This window comes from Diadema antillarum, unplaced genomic scaffold, assembly GCF_040938485.1.
Source record: "Diadema antillarum isolate AM-2024a unplaced genomic scaffold, OU_Dant_1.0 scf00000219, whole genome shotgun sequence".
NCBI lineage: Eukaryota > Metazoa > Echinodermata > Echinoidea > Diadematoida > Diadematidae > Diadema > Diadema antillarum.
The window spans coordinates 218916-246674 of record NW_027271108.1 but is presented as its reverse complement, the minus strand read 5'-3'; the positions used below and the strand labels follow the sequence as shown (position 1 = coordinate 246674).

At 38.0% G+C, this 27759-nt stretch overlaps 1 protein-coding gene across 1 annotated transcript; it reads right to left on the bottom strand.

Moving 5' to 3' along the window:
* Positions 1-6806: 6806 nt before the first annotated feature.
* Positions 6807-19824, bottom strand: LOC139724529 (uncharacterized). Its single transcript, XM_071635663.1, has 13 exons — positions 19666-19824; positions 19068-19117; positions 18598-18697; positions 17936-18024; positions 17153-17267; positions 15354-15497; positions 14142-14381; positions 12831-12920; positions 11507-11572; positions 10503-10591; positions 9692-9750; positions 8894-8985; positions 6807-7100 (listed from the first exon to the last, which is right to left on the bottom strand). The coding sequence occupies exons 1-13, from the start codon at positions 19822-19824 to the stop codon at positions 6807-6809; spliced, it is 1587 nt and encodes a 528-aa protein (XP_071491764.1).
* Positions 19825-27759: the final 7935 nt, after the last annotated feature.

Here is a 27759-nt window from a genome sequence, read left to right as displayed (position 1 = left end):
GTTGCCATCTGCAAGATATCATGGGGCCATCGTGGAGTGAGCATGACACTGGCTGAAAGTTCATATGTGGGGGGAGGGGTTGTAACACAAGGAGGGGTTTCAGACTTATAAAACAACATGTTCATGAACGTTTTTATAGGGGGAGGGCTGTTAAATCAAAGGTAAACTCTAGAACCTTATTCTTCAAAACTTAATTCTCGAGTCTCATTTTGTAAACAGTCATCAAAGAGTTTTTTCCAATCGAGTTTCTAGATTTTGTGTTTACCTGCGTTTGCAGTCTGAACCGTTTCACCTCTCAAACAAGATTAACCCATTGAGGGTGGTTTGATTTTGCTACAACACGCATTTCCCATAGATGCTTGCGCGAGTATACTTGGGATTCATCCTCAATGGGTTAAGGAGGTGAAGCTTTAGATGGCCCTATCTTTACTTCAGCCATGGTACATGCATGTAACATGTTTGCAATATGATGCACTCTTGCATATTTACAAATCAAGAGTGGGATGCTTTATCGACAGACCAGGAAGTTTGTGACACTGCTCAGTGCTGTTGTAGGGATGTCATATGCAGTTTGCATCCAGTAAGGAGATGCATTTGAGAGTCTGAATACTCCACTCCATAACACACGTGCTTAGATACAAAGTTTTGGAATTGCGACAATACAAGTACATTACTTATGAAACCCTACTGAAACCAATGAGGATGACCCAGCCTGCATCAATATTATTCTAGAGGGGCTGTTAGCTGCATGGACTCTAATAGGGCTTTCTACTCTGAAAGTATGCCTGAGGCATTATTTATTCAGATTATCTGTCTGTTGACTAATGAGTACTTTTACTTTGTTCTCTTTATCTATTTTGTGTGTGTGTGTGTAAGATAACAATAACATCACACAGTGTTGAGACTGTCTGTATTTACAAGACCACATAAAGTTCAATTGAGAGATTTTTGCTGAGGTCATAGGGCAAAGGTTGAGGTCAATGGGTGTTATTTCACATTTCAAGCAATGATACAAGGAAGTATTTGATGCAGTGCAATCACACCTCACAAAGTGAAATTTAAGCCAACCATTTCAATGGTGTGGGTCAAAGGTCAGTCTCAGGGCCGAAATTTTGCAGTTTGTTGCTATAATTAAATTACAACTGACTATTAAACTGCTTTAAAAATTGTAAAATTCTAAACTGTGACAGAACAATTCACTGCTATGACTCAGAATAAATGCCTGGTATTATGCTCCGCCACTTATCAAGATGTCACAAACTAGAAAAACCTTGGATAAGGGCCATCAATGATTCAAACTTGGTGATAACAATTTGCATCAGCCAGTGAAGTAGGCTATATCTTATGCACCTTGAATACTGCAAATCCTCTCCTCTCTCACTGTAAAGAGAAGTTTGATTTATTGATGTTATTAGTAGAACAGTGAAAAAAGAATTATCAGCAGTGTAGAAATTGACATCATGTGGACTGGTGTGCACAAGGTTCTCAATGGAATAAAACTTTGTGTACCAATCAGGGAAGAGTGTGTTTTTAGACCACCTCCATTATACAGAAAGGAAACATATGAATACTTCTCACCAAACAGTAATCAGATAACATCAACAGAACAAACTCTTGTGTTTCACTATTAAATATCGAGGTCCAAAATTAAAAAGACTTTAAACAAGCATAATGCAGGGATGCCAAGTTAAAAAAATTTTTATGAGTGAGATTTTCATGACTCGGCATCTCGATGAGCGAATGTGCGCGCCAGCGAGGGTGTGGGAGCTGTTTTTCCCACCTGTGGCCTCCCACGGTAGGGAGCTTTTTCAATTTTTAGCTCTTAATGGTGCGATCAGGTGCATACTTGATTGACTATTTTTACTCAATTTGAAAGACAAAAGAAAATATACCTACAATTGCAACTATCACTTTAATCTTTTGAGTTGTGCTCATTATTATAGGCCCAAGTTGCAGACTTCGCTCGATGCGTGAGAAAAATGGGTGCCATGCGTGAGATTGTGAGACGGCCCCTAAATGCTTGAGTCTCACGCAGAATGCGTGAGACTTGGTAGCTCTGCATAATGTGCACATGTGCTAGTCAGCATGCACTGGATATCTGTTGGCATATACAGTATGTGAAATGCATCGACACAGTCTAGTTTTTAAATACTCCATGGACTTGATAAAGCTCTTTTAAACTAGCAGGAAGTGATGTCAACATAAATACTTTACATCCTCTGAATCTACTGTCAACCTATAAGAGCATTGGAATAATGTATGGATACTCGGAACCACATGTAAATGTGTTGGAGATTTTCTAAATCTGATCAAGTTTGTTGTCATCTTGGTCGTGTTGACAGCAATTGATATCTGTAAACAAAAGGTGTAACTACGATGTATATGTAGTGCCCTGGTGCTTTTGGAAAATGCATAATCACATACTGTGAAAGTGGATATTTTTCGCGCAAGTAATTTTTTGTGCTCTGCTGAGTAAGAAGAATTTTGCATGTTTGTGATTCGGCAGAATCACGACATTACAAAGTGATACATATATAACAGGCACAAATATTTGCGTGCTTTTATGTTCGGGCTAGGTTGCGGTCGCAATTTCTGCAGTGAAAATTTCCACTTTCACAGTAGTGGAACCAAGTGTTGTGCTGCCTTCATGGAAGATCATATGCTACACTTGCCATAACATGGGGGGGGGGGGGGGGAGAGAACCCATGCCAAATTCCTGGAAGAGGCTTACACTAAATTTGTGGTTTAGATTTAGTGCTTAAATAACAGATGTGGGGAAATGATCTCTCCTAAACTGCAAGGTTTTGTAATTTGTAATTGTTATGCTTTCCTTGGAAGGCATAATGTAAAATTTGCAGTATGGAGTTTACCAGATAAAACTGCTTGATGAAGGTTAACACTAATATGAGAAACTTGTTGATGTGACCATGAAAATGTAGGCAATTCAGATGAGACAGGATTTACACAAATTGTGTGAAGTGAAAATCACTGGGAAAAGAATTAGCATTGGTGTTTCTGTACATGGAATGTGGTTACATGACATCAAACTAATTATTCCTTGTAGCCAACATACCCCCAAGCCATCCAACCCATTTGTTATCCAATTTTCCATTCAGCCTGCTCACTTTCTCACAGGGGTTAATATGGGGATCAAAACACTAGTTGTACTTGTGGAGGGAATGCAATATTTTTCACACATAATGTATTGGTAATTAAAGAGGTTGGTATTCTCAGACAAGGCTTTCATAGTCACCATAGCTCAAGTCTCTACCCCAGGTACATAATTTGGAAGTGAAATTTTATAAGAGAGGCATTGAGCAATGTCATATTCCGAGTAGTTGACTGTGCTATCAAACTAGTTGTCATAACTATGTGAACAGGCAAAACGGTAAAGAAAAATGACGAAACACAAAGATTGTTCAAGATCAAGTTAACTTCAAAGTACAACATAGATATGGGTATGTGGCTTGTGTACTAATACATTAAAAAAACCAACACATTTAATGTTATGTTGCAAATTCAAGCTTTAAAAGATTGATGAACAGTTTAATCAAAAATTTACCTGTATACAATATTTTAGAACATACATGTATTTTTTTCTAACCTGATCCCAAGACAAGGGGATTTTTTGTTCAATATTCATGCTGGCTTTTTCCTCATCCTTACCAACCCATTCAAACTCTTACATCTACATTTTCATTTGTCTCAACAGTCTTCAGGATTAGATATTGCATAAATCATGGCAACCACACAATTATGACTTCATTTAGTCATTTTCTGAATTAGTTTTATTTTCATTGCATGTACAATAGATGACAGACTTCTGGGCCTCGTATCATAAAACTTGTTATCAATATCAAGTTACAATAGTTGTTACCAGCTACTGAAATCCTTGCATCTGATTGGCTGAGAGCAAATTTGCCATAGAAATGTGGCAGTTGTTACTGATAACAAGTTTTATGAAACAGGACCCAGATGAATTAAATAAAATTCACAATCATTACAACAAAGGCAAACACATTTCTATTCCATTCCATGGAATGAAAGAATATCATATAATTGCACTTGATCTCTATCACACGAGGCTGAGAATCTGAACACACACATTTCTGAATTAATTCATTTCTCTCTTTCTCCTCAAGACAAAGAGAGATATTTGAATTAAACCTCATCAAAAACATGAAAGACACTACAGGTTTGAAAAGAGTTGATTTTGATACCACAATATCTGCTCTTCCTAACTTCTGGAAGAAACCAAACTAAGAAGCAAACCCTGATATCAACGCTCTACAGCAAACCTACCACAAATAACTATCAAGACCATCAGCACGACCGCACTGAATGTACTGCTTACAGGATCCTAAACATATCTGTGCGTGTGACTTGGTGAAAACTGGTCGGAGATACAAATGTATGAGTAATTTCTTTTTTCTTTAGTGGGAAATCTGTGAAGACGTTATTCTGTCATGTTTCAGACTGAAAATCTCCTTGATCCATTTGCAACAACCACCAAAAAAAGAAATAATAAAAATTACGATTGGTCAGACGAGAATGTTTCACTTTCATTGTAGACTGCATTCTCAACACACCACAGCTTTTATATCTAATCCAATGAATGTATGTTCTAATAGGAGAACCTCACTCACAGCACACCATTAATGCTTCACATATGAAATGAACCCCCATGCCAAGGCCAAGTCTGTTGCTACTGCACGTGCCACATACTCAGGTAGGTTTCATTTTTGAAAATTTGAAAGTTTTCAAAGTCAACTGTGAACTTGAGAATGTGCCAAAATACAGTATTTACCCCCAGTACATGTCTGTGCAAGACATGCACACAACACACAGCCAGCTGGTTCACAACTTGAAATTTGAGTATGTTGCAAGCTCTGAATGTGAGAATAAGCAGTAGAAATTGTATGTGCCCAGAGTTCACATCACAAGCCCATAGCACACAATATTTTGCATCTTATTTCCCGTTGTCCTGCTTATACGTTCAATTTTCTGTCTTACACCTAGTACAAAAAATTTCTAAGTAGTTTGATGTTTCTTAAGCTCTGCATTGTTTCTCGCATGCTGATTACATATTATTTTGAGAATGTTGTCATTATTTGAGGATGTTGCACAGCATGTTACTGGCTTTTGAGCATGTTGCAGCCACATATTCACATACATATACATACCTTGACAGTGTTGGTAGTCAGTGACACCAGCACATAATGTCTATACATACACGCCTAACCAAGCAAAGGCAGATTTAATTAAAGAGGGAGGCATTCTAGAAACATATCACTTGCATACATTATTCTAGATCATGAGGTACAATTTCTTCATAATAATGATAATATATTCTTCATAAATCCCTCCTAACATGGTGAATGTGTCCTTTGCAAGAAACATGTCAAAGGTTTTTCTGTCACCTTACAAAATTACACGGAACATGTTATTCCCCTATATGCACGATTGAGCTATAGCTGTACAGAACACATGTACTGCAAACTTCCCTGACACACTTTGAACAGTTGTGCATATGTTAATGTTTGTGTCACATGTAACTGTACAATGCTAGCACCCTAAGCAATGCTCTTTTTAGATATAGATATAGATAGTAATCAAATACTAACACTTCTACCCTAGTAGGGTGAGGATAATAATTTATCCCCACTATCCTTCCTTGCAACCATGCATTGCTTATGAAGCATCCACGTATACAAACTCACGATTTAATTCAATTCAATTCAATAAACACTCCATGTGTATGCAAGTCGTGAAAATAACTTTGCCATGAAACACAAAATCAGAGCAGAACATATAACATACTGCAGCAATAGTAGATAGGAGATGAAAGGTGGGATTTCTATGAATAGATATTTCTGAGGCTAGCATTTTCTGATCAGTCGGTGACCTCATATATGTGAGGTTCGTACTGTAGGCATTTGAATACAAGGCTATATCAGCTGTTTGCAGCACAATCATGGTTACAATCACTTTCAAGGTTCACTGGAAGGCTGGTAACGATATCTTTGACAACAGTGCCAGACTTTGTGCTTGGAGGAGAAGGAAGAAGTCCCCAGACTCTGGAGTGATTCTATCCCTGCATTCACACTGGGTCTCGCATCACGGGAACAGCCAGGAGAGATCTGATTCTTTTTTACAACTGACCGTCCACACTCCTATCTCAAGTGTCCCCGAGCTGCGGGGGCAATTGGGGCTTGGGGTGAGCCCTGCCATTTGACACTAGTGTCTGCGCATGCACACATTTGATGAATACAGCTTGGCAACTACAACCAAAGGTCACTCTCCCCTCCAAATTTTGTTCCCGGACCAGACAAGCTTTGCAGGAGACATGGAGAGAAGACCCAGTGAGCGTCCACACTATCATTTTGCTGCAGTGCGGGACTTTCCCCCACAATGCGAGACCCTGTGTGAATGTGGCATATGACACCTCCTGCCTGGCCACTGTAAACCTGGATATTTTCGCGTGACTAATTTTTTGCGCTCGGCCCGGTAAGAAGAGTTTCGCGTGTTTTTAATTCCACGGAATCAAGACAGTCAAGTACAGGAACATATGGCAAGCAAGAATATTCGCATGCTTTTATTTTCGCACTAGTTTCTGGTTGTGCGAAATGCGTGAAAGTTTCAACACCGCAAAAATGTCCACTTTTACAGTACTTCCACTCCAGCTCGACAGCGCATCCCAATGCAGACATCTGGAGAACCCACAGATCTGACCCTCAAGAGTGGAGTCATAAGGGGGTAAACCATTCGCCCACAATGACGGAGCTGCGCCATCATCTGCCTCCTTCTCAAGTCTTTTTCTCCCTTTCCCCCTGCACCTCTTTCTCCTTCTCCGCCTTCTCCCCTCTGTCCCCCTCCTCCTCCTCCTCCTTCTCATGCCGTCTGAAGACATCCAGTCCTTCCTTTAGGTGTTCGTCCCTCATGCGCTTGACCTCGTCCAGTTCTGCGGCCAGCCTGTCCCTCTCCGCGGCCGTCCTCTGACCGACGACCCTGACTGCCTCCAGGAACTGCTCCCCATGCTTTGAGATGGCATCAGCTCCACTGCCCTTGGATCTTGAGAGTCCTTCAATTGCAGCATTGACCTTGTTGGTATGAACGGGACAGAAAGGCTGACTTAATAGATATAGTAATGATCATGAGGTAATGGTGAAAAGATGCAAATTGTGAGAAAATTTTGATTCTTTAATATCAATAAGCAGCATTGCCAAGGTAAGTCTGATATGCGCATGTGGAGTGTAATACCTGTATGAGGTTGTGCAAAACTGGAACACTGCTGCACATATTTCGCAATCAATCCAATCAATTATCAGGTGGAAAGTCAATGTCAATTCTTTGTGATTTCACAAGGAACAGACGAAATCACGTATCGTTCAATAGTAAAATATTAGATTCATTTTCCTTATGTGTTTTTTTCAAGTAACATTACACGATAGAGACATGCTTCCAGGCATACCAACCCTTTCTAATACAAATAATATTTGAGTCAAAAGGGGCCAGAGCTTTTCATCCTAGCAGAGTCTTTGTCAGAGGCGAAATGACGAACATAAAAGGTTATGTTTGTCATTTTGCCTCTGATGAACATTTTGCTAGGATCAAAAGTTCAGGCCTCTATTGCCTCAATTCTACTCCACCCGCTCTCTATTAATGGATAAGTAGCTCATAGTCGCCTTGTTTTTCAACACGGACAAAAATCTGGCATATGATACATATAAAGAATAAATAAGGTTGAAAAGAAAAGTAAGGCAGACTCTTCCACAGCTTCAATGCTGTATGACTACCAGTAGATCATATAAACTTCCAACATCACAACATTAAAGGACAAGTTCACCTTCATAGACATGTGGGTTGAGTGAATGCAGCAATATTAGTGGAACACATCAATGAGAGTTTGAGGAAAATCGGACAATCCGTTCAAAAGTTATGAATTTTTGAAGTTTCTGCTCAGTCACGGCTGGATGAGAAGACTACTATAGCTTGTGATGTCATATGAGTACAACTATATAAAGAAAGTATAAAGAGAATTCAAGATATTCTCACTTTTCTCACATAATAAAAGAACACTCGACTTCTCTCTTTCAGAAGTCAGGGGGAATAATATTACCCCTGACATAAGTCAGTAACAAGTCGAGGAAATGTGCACTTTATTCAAAAAGTCAAGTTTTGTGAAATTCTCTTTTTATTTTCCTTGTATCGTTGTACGCATGTGACATCATACACTGTAGTAGTCTTCTCCCCCAGCAGTGATTGCACAGATATTTTAAAAATTCATAACTTTTGAACGGATTGTCGGATTTTCCCCAAATTTGCACTGATGTGTTCTACTAACATTGTTGCCTTCACTCAATCCACATGTATATGAAGGTGAACTTGTCCTTTAACTGATGAGACAATTGCTGCCTCTCTCTCTCTCCTTCCATGGCAGTCTAGTCAGTTCTCTCCTGCGTCGTGCAGTCTAGTGTTCACACTCTTCCCTCAGATGTAGGGGGAACAATTCATACATTTCAGTCGTTGTTTTTTAAAGTCACCACTATGCAGTGGGTGTATAGTTAAAAAACAAATGCACTATGTCTACATGGGAAGTAGTTCTTGCCAACCATACTGTAAGCATGTGCTCATCTGAAGTTGATTGCACAAGAAAGTACTACCAAAAACCCAGCAAGTTTGAAGGGAACAGGGGTGGGGGTGAGCTTTAATTCTTCCAGAGCATTCACACACAGTAGCTGGAGGGGAAGTTGTCTCATTTTGGGGTGGTCACAAAAACTCACTGACATATGTGAACGAAGAGATTGACTTCTGGTTTATTGGACTTGGGGTGTTTTCGTGGTTTCCTAGTGAAAGTCATATTCCCTTCATCGTCCCACTCTATCTTACTCACCTGTTGCCGATGTGACTTGAACGATGACAGAAACTGCCGCAGGGCATCCTCGGACGCTGTCTCCCTCAGCCGTTCAAAGTGCGTCATCACGTCTTGTCGTGGAATACAAACAAAACAAAACAAAACTACATTAGCCCCCTGCATGCCGAAACCATTTAATTTCCACCTGATGCCTGTGGAATGTACACGTGGCACGATCTTAACAATTTTCATGCATATAATTAAGTATACCTCCAGCAGGATACCATGATAGCATCTGAAAGGAAAATACTTGATTGCACAGTTTGTGACTGGGTCTTCAGGCAAATCAAGGAAATAGATCAACCTGGTCTGCTTTTTTCATTGTCTGAACATGTCATGAACTTTTTCTACAAAAATTCAAGTCAGAATTAGATGGGCAAGCCAAAGTGTTTTTAGAACAAGTGACAACACAACAACCACTAAAATGTAACGCCATGAAGAGTTCTACAGGCATCCTTTCAAAATGCTGAGTGTTTTCACAAATGATTATAGATTTGACAGCTGTATACAGCAGGAAAATGTTTAGCATACAATGAGATTCCTTGGGTCTCTGCTCTTTCAGCATCAAAGTAAAATTTACATTTTCCTCACCAACTACAGACAGAATTCCGCTTTTCACAGACTCCAATTGTGGCTTTCAAACACATTTCATGTCAAATATTATATATGTATTTTTTTCATCACAAATTGATTTTAATCACACAGGCCCTTACTGGAATTTTACAAAGTAACACATGCAACAGCTGACTTTTTCCTGTCCATGTCAGTAAAACATACCTTTCATGGGCGTACATATTGTGTCCTGGATACTGGTTTCAAACATCATGTATGATTCTCTGTGAGGATAAATAAGATGAAAAAGACAGAGAAAAAATAAAAGCAAAGTCTTTTACTCATGAGGATTATTTTCTTTAATCTCATTGCCATATTTCTGGCCATGACTCAAAGAACAGTTTAATAGTTGCACTGGTACACTTTTATTATACCTCAATTTTGCAAATTGTCAAGAATTGCTGCCAATCTTCTTCCATTAATATGAATATCTAGTGCTTATATCATACGCTCTGTTGACATTTTGCTGTTCTTCATTGACACAGAGCCTTTCAGTCACAGTCACAAAAGAACGGTGAAAACATGTTTGAATCTAAATCTCTAGGGTAACCTCACAGCACTGCATAATCACTTCACAGTATATCAACTGATGAAGCAAAGCTGCCACCTGTACTACGTACAATGCATTCTCTTGAGCAGAAATGAAATTTGTCACGACAAATCAAAATCTATTAGCAACAAGTATCTGTAACAAACAACATCAACTCTAACTAGGCGATAAACACCAGCTTAACTCACATTCAATCGAGCGATGCACACAAATTGTTCATTGCAATAATACCATATCTCAAACACTGATTACTTTCATTTACGTGCATTCATACAGTTTGTTCATCGGGAATATCAGTTGTCAAGAGTCTTTTCCCTGAGGATGCTGTTTAAACAAACACCAAGACACCACATTGAAAAAGGGCGGAATGCCACATGACATCAAAAACCAAAGAAAACAGCAACAAAACTTGTGGTCGTTGCATACCTGACGGCATCATACAAAGATTGGATGTACTTGAACTGGAGGTCATACAGTGCTTGGTGGAATTTCAGCTCTTCTGCACAAGCTTTGGCCTGCCCATATGGACACAAAACGGAGAGAAAAAACAGTGGTTTTGCAATATCCAACATCACAATGTCATAATATGATAATGCATCTGTATACAGGCAGTTCTCATAAAAGCCAGGCACTATGTACGCTATATATTTTGTGAATTTGGACTTGTACGACAGTAACAGAATTAGAAATAAGCATCATTTATTTTCTGATGATGAAAATCAGTGAATTCTCAACTCAGACACAATGCCAGTATACAACAACTGGAGGCAATATTTTTGAAAGATGTTAATATTGTGAATGTAGGGTGACTCGCAAAATTTGCAAAGTTCGAAATATTGTGCATAAGAATATATATGTCCAGAGCTATGGCTGCCATTGGCAAGGATTGTTTTTGAATAGGTCAATGTACACACTTGTATCAAAACAATAAATAAAAAACAAACAAAAGGGTATAATCCACTTTTACACTTGTATTTTGACCAAGCTCATGGGAAGGCCATTTCTATTGATGCATAAATGCCACCTCTTATTTTCCCACTTTTAAAAGAGAATGAATAATCTTTCGATGTTTTAATAAAAATTTCTGTGATATATGACCTTGACCTCTTTCCCTTCACCTTATGCATGAAGGGCTCAAACCACTGAAAAGATGGTATTGTTGCCTACTTGGTTGAAATATCTTTTTCAGCCATTTACATCTGTTGTTTTCATTTTCATATGATTCCTTCTTGTTTATCAGCTTGACATATATTTTTACACATTCAGTGACATATTCCAATCATTTTTTTCTCTGCGTGCAGTGTGCAAATTCCTGACATGGTTCGAATAACCTAGACTTCATAAATGGAAAGAAGGTGTAAGCTCCCCCCCCCCCCCTCCCCAAATCACATAACTGTCTGATTGCAGTAACCTTTGTGAAGACAACTCACCTCCATTTTGGAGACTCTTCTGGAGTAGTTACTAGCCTTGATAGCTGCTTCAATCACAGACTTTACCTGATCCAAACAAAAGCATCAGTAAAATACAATCAATCTGATATAAATGGGTACTCCAGCCTTGGTCAATGACGTTGTGATTCTGAGATTTGTTGTGGCACAAGCCACCACTGTGATGTAATCCCAATGTAAAGAAGAAATTTACACAGCTGCTGTTGTGAGGACATTTAAAGGAGTTGACAGACATTTTTATTCCCAACTCTGATGGTGACAATAAAGGTAGATGAAATCTTCTGCACCATGCGTTTTCCTGTACCTTTTAAGGGACTGTGCAGTACTGGTTGAGGTGAGGATTTAGGTTTATAACATTTTTTGATGAGATAATGAGAAACCTCTTATGAAAAATGAAAGAGCATGTAATTTCACAAAGGATTCAACGTTTATTTGAGGAAAATTGGCCTTGAAATGGTTGAGATATCAAAAAAAGCGATCACAATAAGATTGACATGCCTTGATTTTTATTAGGATCTCTTTGTTTTACCTTGTTTTTAGATATCTCAGCCATTTCAAAACTGATTTTAATCAAATTAACTTTTGATTCCCCTTAGAATTGCAAGCTTTTTAACATTTCATAAAGTGGTTTCTAAATATCTCGTAAAACATTACAAGTTGAATTCTCACCTCAACCAGAACTGTACAGTCCCTTAAATAAGCATTCACTCAAAAAATACAATAATTTCTGCAATACATTACAAGAGATATCTACAGTAAGGAAACAAGAAAGGCTGACCATTGAATCAATGGGCATCACCAGGTAAAGTCAAGCACTCCTTATATCACATGATTAGTGCATAACTAATTGCATATTTTAAAAAAAATTAAGATAATCTACACAGAACCAACAATATGTTAGAGACAAAATTCTGTTTAATATGATAAAATGCTTCATTACAATAAAGTGTAGGACAGCTAAGAAAATCTATGAGTCCCAATTTTCAAATTGGCAACACAATTGGGAAGATTGCAGTCACTGTTTGTGTCTCAAATGCCCAAACTTAGGTAGTCTTATTCATGATTTTGTGCATATTTAATGAATTCAGATTGGTCCATGTAATCTTTTTCATATATGCAGAAAAAAAAAAAAACATATATGCAAATTTAATCCATTCAGGACAAGCTGATTTTGCTATAACACCATGTTTCCCATGAACATCAGCCTGAATATACTCAGGACTATTCTTCAACGGGTTAATGACGGCTAGATGATGATTTCGACAGCAAAATTCATCCAAGACTTGCTTGGGTGAGTTTCCCCTACCTGCTGCTGTTTGTTCCTGGGAAAGCTTGGCAGGGCTGCCAGGACACTATCAACACTGACTTCTGGGGCTATCGACTTGGTTATTAACGGCTGCACAGAGACAAAATGGAGCATTGCCATTAATACAAGGTACCTGAAATGAGGGAATTAAACTTCACTCTGCTAATAAGAGGTAGGCATTCAGTACATGATTGCTTGCATTTAAAAAACCCATGCCTACTTGATGACTGGCTTAAGTTCTCCTAAATGGAAAAAAAAAGCACACTAGCTGACGTTGATAATAATAAACAGTTACTATCAGCAACCCATTGATGCTAAGTCAAACCCATCACATTAAAAGCAGAGAGCAGCCTTAAAGAAACACCCACAAAGGATAAACCCCCTTAAAAAAAAAACCAAAAAAACCTCCAAGGAGCCTCTTTCTTCATCTATGAAAACATAAGACAGCAGAAAATAAAAAGATTATTGATATAGTGTGACTGTTTATGAAAGACAATAAATGGTCGATGTCATGCAATTCTCGCGATCATCATATACGATGGATTAATACAAGGCCCCCACCCCCCCCCCCCCCCACTTTTTTTTGCACCCTTACATAGAAATACATAGGGTGTGACCACTTTGCCCCCCGGCAGTAGAAAAGAATAGAATGAAACCTTTGAGCATGGTAAGGCTGTTGTTTTTGCGCTGGGGACCTTTTTTTTTTTTTTTGCTTGTCAGCTGAAGAAACCCGGAAGTGGAGTGAGAAAGATGCACTGCGCCGAAGGCCTTTTTTTTTCTTTGCTTGTTAGCTCATGAAACCCGGAAGTGGGTCCCCCCACTTTTGAAAATGTGGCATCGGCCATGTAATGTACCACATAATTGGATGTACTCATAAGCCATGCATACTGGCCTAATGACAGCTGTTCCCGACAACCAGTGGACTTTGTCTGAAGCCTGCCTGACAGAGCAACAATAAATGCATGCAAACTAGATATAATGTACTAAAATGCATTTGAATGAAGCAGGTGAACTGGGCAGCTTGCAACTAGTCCTAAGGGAATGCTACAGGTATCTATAAATGATTATGAATACATCAGTTACATTTAATGGCAAGTAGGCCCATTAAATAAGAATTATGTCAGAAATGCTTCATTACACATTACACACATAAAAACTGCTTCATTACACATTACACACATAAAAACACACACATAATCACATCAATGGATGGCTGGCTGGCTGGCTGGCTGGATGGGCAGATAGACAATTGATAATTCAGTTAGTACATATTCACATTTAGATGTATACATATGCAGAGGGTGAATTTACCCAGGGTGCAGCAGGTACAAGGATGGACAGCGACGAGAGGTCCTGACAGCACTCAGCCAGCAGACGGTCAACCTTGACCAGGAGACCCATCATCCTCTCCCCCGAGGCCAAAGGGAGGTGACCGTAAGGGTTAGCCACCGACCGGGCCTCGGCATCATTCCTAGGCAGAGAGATTTTCAGGGACTCGGAGAGCAGCGCCAGCTGGTGGTGAAGACTGAAGAGCTTAGATTCTAACTTCGCCTTTGGTTTAAAAAAAGAATAAACAGACAAAAAAAAAAGCAACAACATTTGGATTGAATACTATCGAAAATATTATGACATATAATAAACATGGTTGATATTTAAAAAAAAAAAGAAACAAAGTTCACTCAGAATGAAGTGCAAAAGAGTGCAATGATAAAATAGGAAGGCATATTTATATATCAAAGAAATTGTGTAAACAGTATGGTAAGGTACTCAAAATTCTCAACAACTCCAAACTTTCATACATGCGCTGATACTAAGGTTATGTGAAAATTGTCAATCTTATGAGCACCAAAGGTAAAACACAAATATTGCTCAAAATCATAACATGAGTTCAAAGAGCTCTTTTTCCCCCAAACCCAGAGAAGTGCATTCTACATTACTGCATGAATAAAAGAACTGCAGACCTTTCTGAGACTTTCAGCAAAGGAAAAGGGAATTGGGAGGAATATATATATGGACTAATTATACATGCAATTTATTTCATAAGCTCTTCATTTTGTGTATCGGAAAGCGTTGAATGTTCTGTGTTTAGTTTAACTTTTATGAAGTGTCTTATTCATGTATCACAAAATCACAAAATATGTAAGCGAATGTACTCTTTGAGCTGAACGTGGCAGTATACCACTGTTGTGGATAAATCTTCACGACAGACATGCTTGTGTAAAGTTCAAGGTCCCACCATTTGGGAAAGGGAAAATCCAGCATTTTGCAGTAAGCACAGAACTTGCCTGAATGACAACACTCACTGCATGTGTGCATTGTTTCCTTGTTATATAACTTTCATTAATATACATCTGGTATCATACTTTATGACTTGTACTTCTTTCAAACTGTTTAACAATATGAATTGGCAAATGCCTACTTTGTAGTATGCATTTCTTTTTGTTTGATGGAAATAGGATATGATTGAATTGAATTTAGAAATTGAATTAAATTGAATATATGCTTCAAACTGGCAACACTCACTACATGCTTCAAATTGAGATGGTCTATTTTTCCACTGCAGACGTCCATGATAGAAACAGGCCTGCAGTCGTATGGATGCGGCTTGTGTTTTGCAAAACCTCCCGTAAAGATGAGGGGCAGCTCCATGTTTTCTTGGTTGGTGCTCTACAGGTTAGACATAGTTTGAGATAGGTCCATATGAATAACTTGAAATCTCTAGGGATCTTTATCTTAAAACAGAAATATCATCAGTGTTCAGGGAGACCAACAGACAAAACATTATGAAAAGGAGTAAAAATTTCAGATAACTACAACATATTGCACATTTTTCAATTTTCACGATCGTTCATACATTGCTTACCCCTTAGTGCCAAGGACTGACAAGAGACTGACAAGAGATCGAGAAGATTAAATTCGCGATCTTTAAGATCTCGAAGTTTTGTCAGTGTGACCGAAAACTTCCCGCAAAACTTCTCGCAAAACTTCTCACAAAACTTCCCACTCCAAGTAGGGATATTTCCCTCACCCCCACCAAACTTCTCGATCTGTTTGCGGGTAGTGTCTCCGAAGCGCGAGGCCATTGTCATGTACAGATGTGCATTGGTACGTCACAATCACAAGCCATTGGACGACACACTTTTCCTTCTTTCTTGTGCGCGTACCAATGACCCAAACTTCTTGATCCAAGTTTGGCTGCCAGTGTGACTGCACGACAAAAGATCGCGAAGTCGTTAACCCTATTCTGACTGGGGGGGGGGGGGGTCAATCCCCCCCCCCATAACATTTCGCGCCATGATTCCACAACGCGCAAAGATTTTGCTGCGCTGTTTCATGACTTTTTCCATTGAAGTCTCCTGCATATTTTGAGACCAAATTTGTGACGTCCGGGTTCACCGTTCTGAAGTTAAGTAATGTTTTGCATATGCATGTCAACCTGAAAACAGCTCAAATTCATGATATCGTGTGCAAATCCAATGCAAATTGTGTTTTTTTGTTAAATTTATATAAATTAGATTATTTCAACTTTTAACCATTGAAATCAATCAATTCTAATGTAGATAAGCTTGAAAAAGTGCCTGCAACAAATTTTGGCAAAAAAACAATAGAAAAAAAAAGGTCAAAAAACATTAAAATATATAAGAAATTAACAAAACAATAAAAAACAAAAGAAACTAATTTTGATTGTGCTATTCTTTTACAAGAAAATTGTTTGATGTGTCTTGAGGAACTCTGACACAAAAATTTAGCAATCCTTCAGTCTTTTTAATGGAGTTATAGGTCAACTTATGATTTCATGCGTAAATTTGCATAATTAATTTACTAAAAATAGAAAGCCAATATTTTTCTATTGTATGACCATGTAATCTTGTAGATGACATCCGGCAAAATTTTGCAGCGATCACGCGATCGGCGGCCGAGATCTGAAGGGGGGTCAAATTGATCCCCCCCCCGGTAAAAACTTGGTCTCAAATAGCCCAGTTAAAATAGGGTTAAACTTCTCGATCTTGAAAAGCAGTAGACAGAGTGCCAAAGTAGAACACTATCTTCCAACAATGACCATGAATGCAAAAAGTGGTGATCATGTACTTTTGTGATTTCTCACAGACTTCTAAAATTCAATAAGGAGTGCAGATCTCTCTCTTGCTTCTTTGGCAAAAAAATTCCAGAAGAGATAGGGTGTAAATAATCAAACCAGGTACATAGCTCTACTGCACCCTATGGATGTCTACTGAATACTAAGTTCAAACATATGACATTTCCTCTCCACTGCTACTGCTTACTGCCGATTCTGGTGTGTGCGTCCACTACTCCGCACTCACCTCCAGATTCTTGTATAGTCTAAGCCTGGCTGACTCTGCAGTTTCTATCATGGTGGTGAGCTGTGACCTTTGAACTGGGACTGATGGACCTTTGACCTCATTTGATAGGAGCTCTCTGTGGGCAGACAGAATGGGACAATAACTACTCAGTCACTACTGGTCTTTGTTTTATTTTCTCATACTAGACAATAAAGGTAGTATGTATGTCAGCACTGCAATGAATTCTGATGACTTGAATATGGCAAGTACACTCACAGTATCAGTAAAGAAATTTAGCAAAGAAATGGGTTGGATTGTAATGCAATGAAAATATAATTGGAAATACCCCGGTTGTTGCCTTATGCCTGCAGCAGTCAAAGCCAAGTTTGAATATAGATTTCAAAAAAATATATAATATTAGAAATGCATTCCTCAGAGAAGTGTAGATAGTTTTCAGTCAGGTGACAAAACTCTCTCATTGGGATTGGATCCTTGTATTTGTGGCTTCAATCCTTACGGATATGAGAATTGGACGCAGTGAACTGACAACTCATACATCAGCATATAATACATCTAAACTTATTTCATCACTGGCATGCTGCAAAAGTTTGCAGTCAAGTAAAGTAAGGAAAAAAGCTTGACATGAAACACAGTATGCTTTGGCAAAAATTGGCACAGATTTGACGAATCTATCTTTGTTTGAGTTGAACATGCAACATTTGAAAGCATATGATTTTAGTCATACGTTATCAAGCTAATCAATATCTTCACATAATGAGTGAGGGGTCAAAAATAACAGCACACCTGAGATCATCTGCTACAGATTGCAGATTATTTTCCACCTCAAACAGAACTCTTGATCTAGAGCTCAAGCCCTCTGCCTGCATCAGTACCTGAAACAAGGAAACAAAGTAAGTTTGTGTCAGTCAACTGCACTACACGGTATGACTTCAGTTTTATCCCAGTAACTGCCCATTTACTTCCAATCTGTCTTGAAAATATGCACATTTTCACAAGACATCATGCTTCCATGTGGGGTCAATACTATGCGTATCATAAATACAAACATGTAAGTTCATTTTTTTTTTACAACATAATATAGAATTGTATACTAAGAAAGTTACAAAAGTTAACCTGTTGACGAGTCCCGAGTATACTCGGGCAGGTGTCTATGGGAAATGCGTGTTGTAGCAAAATCAGTCCGTCATCAACGGGTTAAGGTATCATGGCTCTGATGTTGTATATGTAATGCGTCACTAGCATTATCTGTAACCCAGGCTAGAAGTGATTGCTTTGTAATCAGACAGCTAGGCATTACAAAGCAGCACTAATGTTTCATTGCCCAGAGGCCGTAAGGCAACCACTAATCTGGCGTCAAAATTACACGAGCCCTCTGTGACGAGAAGTTCAGCTTGCCGACCATTTCTCATAGTTCAGACCCACAGGCCGATGCCGAATCTCCTAACCTGTCTTTCCAGCTGGATCACTTGCGCCTTGAGCAGGTGCACTCTTCTCTCGCTGTACTGCTCGGCTGGTCCCTCTGCAACCAGCTGCTCATACATACTCCTGTGGAATCATGCGTGAGTAGACAAAAAAATGGTATGAGTGAATGCACATATGTGTAATTGCAGTAATTGATTTTATGACAAAAAACAAAAAAGCATGTTCTGTAAGACCGTGAAGCATACAAAACCCTTGCAGTTATTTGAAGTTCAGGCTCTGCTAGAAAAAAAAGTAAGGAATAGTTATCAAAATACTGGCAGAATGTAGAGTGTGTTAAAGACCTCATAGAATTTAGCCAAAAGCATAGAGACATGTTGTAACCTGTGTTATAAACACAACACACATTAAACATATAAACAACAAACACAACAACACGTTCACATTTGCAAAACATATGAAGATAATATTTAGTTTACTTATAAAGTATACTTACTTCACATTTTCAAGCTCCTTTTCCAGTGATTCATTTCTTTCCTTCAGATCCTTCAGTCATGATGAGAAAGGAATGAAATACATAATTAAGAATGAGAAATGATAAAACTTGTACTTTTCCCATGTAGAATTTCACCTACAGCAAGACTTGATAAACACACAAAGCTCCTTTTGATGAGAAATGCACAATCAACAAAACTGATTGATGGAAAACAAACTGTCTTAAAATATATAAAAAATAAAGAAATTATAGAGTAATCAATTCCTCATCCCCTATCTATTCTTTAAACTCATTTGCAATTCTTTATCAAGATTTTCACTTCTTATAAGACAAAGGGCTGCTAGTAATTGACTATAGCATTGGATGAAAACCAGTCTTCATCTGAAATGACATTCCTGGTGTGCAATTTATACACACAAGTATTCCTCTTTTCTTTTTCTTTTTTTAGTCTGTGAGTCAATATCTTTGTTCAATCATCTTTTCAACACAATGTCCAAATGTACTTTCAAAGGTATGTTATGTAATCACACAGATATAAATCCTGAAATATTAGTTTTAACTTTACAGTTAATCATATACTGAGGACAACAGGGTCTACCTTGAGTTGCCTTTCCAAATGAATGACACTGGCCTTGCCACTGTCAGGGTTGTTAGCTGGTTCTCCAAGTTCCATGGAGCTTGCCCTGCCCTTGAGATGTCCCGTGACAATATTCCTGCCACGCTTGGAGGATTTCACACCAAGCCCCGGCTTTGCCATCTTGCATACTTACAACATGAAAAGATAAGGCAGATCTGTCTCCTGTGAGAGTGCAAACATCACATCAAAAGATTGACATGTTAGATAGGTTCTGACTAGATCAGATGACTGCTCTTTGTTTGACTTTAGGAAATAAATTCATATCCATCCTGTGCATGCATCAATCTAGACCAAGTGCAAGTGATAACATCGACTTTATTTGTTCCCTAAATTTCAATGTCTTCTTCCAATGTAAATTTAATGCAGCTACATGTGGTCTCTAGCTAGGTGAGGATTGTATAATGCCTTGCTAGCTATTTCCATAGCCTCAACCTTGTCTGAGAAATGAATGTTACCACTAACTTTATTGTGGATGCTGGCGTGAGACCACCACACAGGTCACAACACAAGTAAAATAGACACAGTTCTACCTCGTGGATTTAGGTAGGCCTAGCTAGACCGTCTACAGTGCAAAATGTGACTACAACTCCAATTGTATGCAACTGATGTATTACAGCAGATCCAGGCAGAGACGGTACTCCAGAGTTCGCCGTTTTGTACAACGTAAACGTGAATAAAGACGCGTTATCAGAGCATAACCAGCACCCGTATGTGTACTACAGTACAACAACATACAGCCGTTTAATATAGGTGGGACTATTGCTCGCAACATCCTCCTAAAATGTATACGATGCATCAATTTTTAATCAACTCGAAAGAAATAATATGTTCCTGCAGCTTAAATGCAGACGTATACTTAGAAGTAGATCCCCAGATGATATAAACGAAAGGATAATAAGAATAACCTTGCAAGTTCGAACATTTACAGGCCACCGGGTACAGACATACATTGTCACGTCATAGACAGCTCGACAGCAGACACCGACTACAAAATGTAGAAAAATGTAAAGCGTGAATGATCAATATGATAGATGGGTGGCGTTCATTGCTACATCGTCAAACGGCAGAGGGCAGCATCCGACATACGGTATTTTTTTGTAGTCCATGATTTTCAAGATACTACTAGTAGTAGCAAACTATTTATTTTTAATATTCATATGCCTAATTACTGTTTTGTTGTTTGGTTTTTTTTTTAGGTTCGAAGTGCTTGAAATAGACGATTTTGGAATTGAATTAACAAATTTCACGAATTATCACAAATCTGATTAGGTTAGGATATACAATGTATGTTCACTTATTCGCCTCACCATAACAGTCTTCCACTTAAAACTTGTTCATTTAAAGGATATTGACCAGACTGATTATACATTATTTCTAAATAGCAACTTTAAAATTAGGTGAAATAAAAACTCTATTAAGTCTAAAGAAACCCCATTTCTCTCTCTCTCTCTCTTCTTTCGTTCTTTAAAACAACAACTAAAGAAACAATTTGATGCAATGGATACAAACTGTCAATTTCCCTTTCTTGTGAAAAAAAAAAAGATTGTGAGGCAACAACATCATCTCATCTGTTTCATATAACTGGAATGATTTTCCCAAATAGGCCCACTTATAAAGTTTTCTTTTTATAGTATACACATACATTATTTTACTCAGTTGCTATATTTGACATTATCGTACAATGAATAAAGTCCATTTTTTATCAATATGTCTATAATTTTCCCTATGCAGTATACGTATAAATTCTGCATTGTTGGTTTTAATTATTGTTGCTGTTGTTCTGAATGTGTATTGTGTAGTTAGGCTCACATGATATACACTGTAAGCTGTGCTATTTTGGTTCAAGCCCCCTTTGAAATTTATACGGTAACGTAGAGTGTCATTGAATTTGAATTTTCATTTAATGAAATGCTACATTTACTTTGAAATACCTGGGTACTTTGAATATGACTTATTTTACAAATGTCCATAAAGCTTTAAATTTCCATGACCTTCTTGTCTTATACATCTAACTTGAATATAGATTTACAGAGACTCTAACTCTCCCGTTTTTGACGGGAGATCTCCCGCCGAAAACCTATTTTTGCAATATCTCCCGTTCTCCCGCTGAAGATTTGATTTCTCCCGCCCTGGCTCTGTGTCTCCCGGTGGAAAGATTTCTTACTTTTTGCTATCGTATGTTGAAAAAAATAAGCCTTAGATATAGCCCCAGAGAACATCTAAAACCCTAGGAACTTCGTGCTTCGCACACATCAACTTGGAGTCTCCCGTTTGCTAGGGGTTTCGGGCGGGAGAATCTCCAGATCAGAAGGTGCTTGGGGTTGGAGTCTCTGGATTTAGCCATTTTGTTTTTTGTTTGTTTGTTTGATTTTGCTCTACGCTAAAGTCAAGTTGAACATGAATGAAATTTAAGCTGCAATGTTTTGCATTGTGTAAGGTGCATGATGACTGTCATGTTAACTCTTTATGTGCCATGTTCGCAAGTCCCACTCAGTCGACGGCATACCAACTTCGCATATTCCGCTCAAATGCGCTAAATCCGCTTAAACCGATCGATTACTTGCCTAATACACAGTACAATGAAAGCTTTTCTCGCACTTTTGTTCCTTTTACATACAGCTTGCATTCTATGTGGTGATTGACTATGAAGCAGTGTTCCCAACTAAATTTGCGAGTAGATTCTAAGTTTCTCTCACGGTTTCATGTGCAAAAGTCATGCCTTTACAGTAATGCCTTTACAGTAATATAGCAACTGGTCATTAAAGAAAAATAAACAGAAATATATTTGTCATACAATTTATATCAAAGCAAAGCTTGGCATTCCTCTTCAATTTTGCTCACTATTATGTCCAGCTTAACAGAAATTTGTAGAAGTCATATAGATTGGAAAAACAGAATTCTTTCTCAAAGCATGACTACCTTCGTGTCTCAGAATAACGTGGCACACAGGGGGTTTCCACCATGGCAAATAAAGAGTTAACACTATAATGAATTGCTCTTTATCGCTTGAGAAAGAAGCCCATGAGATATATCGTTTCTTGAGTCCTTCTCTTACATGATTTCAAAGACATTTCACCGCAAAGCAAGTAAATACAATACTTGTCTGGTTTTATAAAAAGAAAAGACTTTAGACATGTCACCATGGTTATGATGTTGTGTTCCTTACTGATGTGCAAACCCTTTGGAGGGTGTGAAGTGACTCCTTTCATGTGAAATGGAATGGAGAAATCTATAATTAAATCCTACTGTGTTAGCATCTGTTGTACTTTTTGTGTTTTGTTTTGTCTTGTTTCTGTTTTGTTTTTGTTGGTAGGGGCATTTCATTTAACACTTGTTGGCAAAAGTAATGCAACTCCTTCTTCATTCTTGTGTGGTAGTCTCCCCCATCCACCCCCCCCCCCACACACACACACACACAAACACAAACACACTACAGATACAGATTTAAATGTAGATTCTAGATGGATACCATTCATATTATCCCCTGACCCTTGATTTCTTGCAAATGCTAACTTCTACTCAATAATGGAGGAAGGCAGTCACAATAATGCATGGGTTGAAGTCACGATGATCAAAACTTCATGGAGATTCAATTACAAAGTAGGGTGATAATGAACAAGGCAAAGGAACACACACATTTCCACACATTTCCCCCCCCCCCCCCCCACACACACACACACACAAACAGACACTGAGTGGCAATGGGCAGTTTTGTGATTCTTTTGAGAAAGGCACCAGTGGGCAGTTTGGGGGGACCACAGGATTCAAGCAAGAAAACACACGAGACACTTATTCAATTCACTTGGAGTGTGACCAATTGACCATTGACTAAAACAGATAGCATTTATTTACTTCTCAAAAATTGAAAGTTTGATAAATACAATGATCACACACTTACTTATAAAATGGCATTTGCATCTTTGCTCCCAATTCCCCCCTCCCCCCACCAAATATTACAATTAGATATAAAGAATAAAAGACAAATGGATAGACAGGATGGCAGAAACAGAGAGACGAGACAGAAAAACAATGACCACTCTTACACCTAACATTTAAAAGATGTGTGCTGTCATTTCACTTCGTAGTAGTATCATTAATATTGACAACACATCACTCTACTGAGTGTCAGTCTGCTACACATTTGAATGCATGTATATTTTCTGCAAGTATGTTTACTCTTTGCTGTTAATAACTTATGAATTACTATCAGGACGCTGTATGAATGTGATAATGATATATCTCCCCCCCCCCCCCCAACACCTCTTGCCAGAATCTTGTTGTTGATCAAACAACTATTTCCAAGAAAGAAAGATATTATTCAGAGGGGTGAAGGCTTAGGTTTGAGTTTCTTCAGTTTGTAAATCTCCCTCTACAAATGAAAATTTGTTAAGATCGCAACTGCTGATCTGTAAATTAACAAACATGTCGGATCAGCAGTTGCGATCTTAACAAATTTTCATTTGTAGAGGGAGACAAATGAAGAAACTAAAACCTGAACTATTTCCATTACGGGTCTCTATAGAGCTGACGAATAAGCTCTCAGGTTATCACCCATAAAAAAGGAGGTGACTCAATGGAACATTCACAACACTAATGAAGTCATTACATCTACTGCACAAAATCATTAGTGAGTTCATGTGACAGAAACTACACAAGAGGTATATCAAATTACTCCGTAGACTATGAAAAGAAGATGAAACTGGACAAGAAAGACTGCAGAGTACCGTCCCATGTGGGCACATTTACAATCTAAAAAGGACAACCTTAAAAATCACGCAACCATTGTTTCATAAATAGCTTACATACATATTGTACATGTACACTTTTAGACAGGCCAGTGTGGTTCAAAGATCTTATGCAACCCCAATCCCCGCCCCCTCCCCCCCCCCAAAAAAAAAAAAAATAATGATAATGAACAAACAAATGCAAAGAGTACGTACATTTTTTTTTTAAATAAATAATTAAATAATGGAAATAGAGTTGTAGGGAAATGAAATTTGTATTATAACACCCTATACTGCAGTAAACGTTTTTATTTGAATGTTGATACACCGTACAAATTATACTTCTATACACTACGTCTTCCAGTGCTTTCATCCGTAACATACCATTCAATGCTGTCATTATTTATCATGTCTTCTCTTCTGGTGTAATGCACTAAAATGTTGCAATTATTGTCTATGGAAAAAAATACATCTTGAAGTTGAGAAATGTGGTAGTTAGGTTCATAATCTATTAAACCAAAATAAATGTAAAGGGTTAATAATGTTTCATCTGTCAGAGTGTTGGGCAAACAAGAAGTCCATTATGAGTGGGCTTAACATGTTGATCAAATTGGAAATCATAAAAGTGATTTACAGTATTGTGTCCCAGAAGACATAAAGAAAGAATAAAATACTATGGGAAGTGCAATACTGATTGTTTGTTTGTTTGTTTGTTTTTTGTTTCTTGCAATGGACATGTTGACTTGATATTTCAACAAATCTGCAGAGCTGAATAAGGCATCGATCTATTCAAAATTACACTCTATTAATGGAGGAAGTTGCGATCAATCTTTTTGCAGAGACTACGTCATAATTCCATGAGTTGGTTTGCAATATGATATACACTTGAAGTATTCTCTAGCACAGCAAGTGACAGTCACAATTCTAATCTGGTCAAATGAAATATATCCCAGAGTCCATCACTGGAACCACAGACAGACACACGTGCACGTAATACACACTTTCATACAAACATACATGTACATACATGTACATACATACATACAGAATCATCTACATTTACAAGCATACACGAATATGTGTACGATATATCCGGTACAGATATCATGATAGTAAAACTAGCAACATGTAAATTGAAAGAGATGTTTAGACATGGCACGGTATCCATCCCCTTTCATTATCCACTGTACACTTAAAAATTTCTCCATCTTTATATTCTCCTCTGGGGTATTAACAGTGCTGCAGAGATGTGTCTTGTGTAAATGGCATACTGTGTACTTCACAATTTGCTCCAGAATCAAACTGTAGAAATTAAAGAAGTGTATTTGACAGATGAAAATGAACAAATCGTCTCATTGCCCTAATCACTGACGAAAAAGGAGAAGTGAACAAACTGTGTGTCATTGCTCCTGACTACATCACAATACTGCATTGATTAATGGCATCTGCCAACAAACTAATGCAGTAATACACGTCACGGATACAAACACCAAACTAGAAAAGTGACTTGATAAAAGTTCAAGTACTGGCTGACAAATTTCTCAAGTTTTGTGATGTGCAAGAGTTCAAGGCACTTTTGATTTTCAAAAAAAGGAAACAAAAAAAAACCTGAATGTACGCACTCATTTACAGCCACTGGGGGATTCACATTAGACTGGGGGCACTACAAATCGAGTTTGTTATCTCAACTTTCAATGAGGTATTATACAAACGATACAACCATCATACTACAAGTAACTGAACATGCACATTGGGTATGTAACAGTAGGTTGCCAAGTTTGAACACAATTTGATTTTCATTTTTTTTTTCATAAAACAGATCTATAGCTGCAGTAGCATCCTGCTAGTCCTCAGGAGCTAAGCAAAACAGATGAACACATAAGGAATCATTGCGTAATATCAGCGCACATATTTCATTCACTGAAGTGTCAGACTATTCAGAATTGCAAAAATACAAATCCATCTACATACAAAGAATCAAGAGTGTGATGTTTTGCAATCAAAGTGAAGACATTGAGGTTAGCATCATATTCAAAGTTACTGCTTGACAATCAGCCTTCCATGCACTACTACTAGTATTGTGCACACTACTCATGACCAATTGCACACTGCAGCCTAGAGTTGATCAGGAAAGAAAGAAAAGGGAAAAAAAATACAGAAAATAACAGAAAAAGAAACAGATGAAAAAGTGATGAGAATTTTTTTTTTCATGATGCAACTTTGTCTACTTCATAATCAAAGCACCAATGACCTGTACTAAAACAAAATTGCTTTGGTGTGACTTGCACTCTATCTCTTGATTTGCGTACCAGTCCTTTGTCACAAGCAGCAAAGCAGGAGAATCTCTTATGAAAACTGGTTTCCTTTGGTCGTGTCTGTACTATGCTAGAACAAGGAGTTAATCATACTCCTTAGTTAGAAGCAGCAACAAATAGGGAAGTACTGTGTGAGGTAAAGCCACAAATAAATCGGCACACAAGGGTCCTCTCCTGGAGGTGAAATTTCACAGGAGATCATGATTATTTCAGAGTTACAAGCTCCCGGAGACTGTTACCCCCTAGTGCATACCTATATCTCATCAAAATTACTGCCCCAAAATATCACTCACAGGTTACAGGCATTAAAACGAATTCAATTTCTATGTACACAAGTAAGAAATAATCACCTATGTAAATTGTGAACCCTTCTGTTCGTGTATCAAATAGAACAGAAAGATTCATGAACAGATCGGCTCAAGCCAAATCAAAATAACTCCTCTCTAGTATAAAATTCATACACTCAGTGGATTCTATTCAATATGTCATGATTCTTTAAAATGTGTACTTTTCTCTGTTTTTCAATCTCAATACAGAGAGATTTCTATTGAGGTATCATACAAATGCAAATAAGTTTTTCTCTCACCCCCCCCCCCCACCCCATATTAGCTTACATACATATTAACAGACATTGTCATATCTCTCGACTCTGATTTTGTCATTGAAGAAATCTGGGCCAAATAACATTATAACCCTTTACCATCTACAACGTACAATGCTATTCAAAACTGACTAATAAAAATGGATTACTGCAGCACTGTGGATTCTTTGATTGGCGACAAACTGCTGATTGTCATGATAAAAGGAGGCAGAGATTACGTTTGAATTTGGAGATGTAAGTCATAGCGTCATCACATTATCAATAAGAAAATCAATTTGAATTCTTATGTATGCCTTCTTTTCAAACTTAAATGTTTTGACTATGAAAGAATCAACAAACACCGTATTTCTCCTATGGCTGACAAACATAGATTTGATTGATGCTGTAGAAAATCTGAGGATTTGGTTCACTTCAT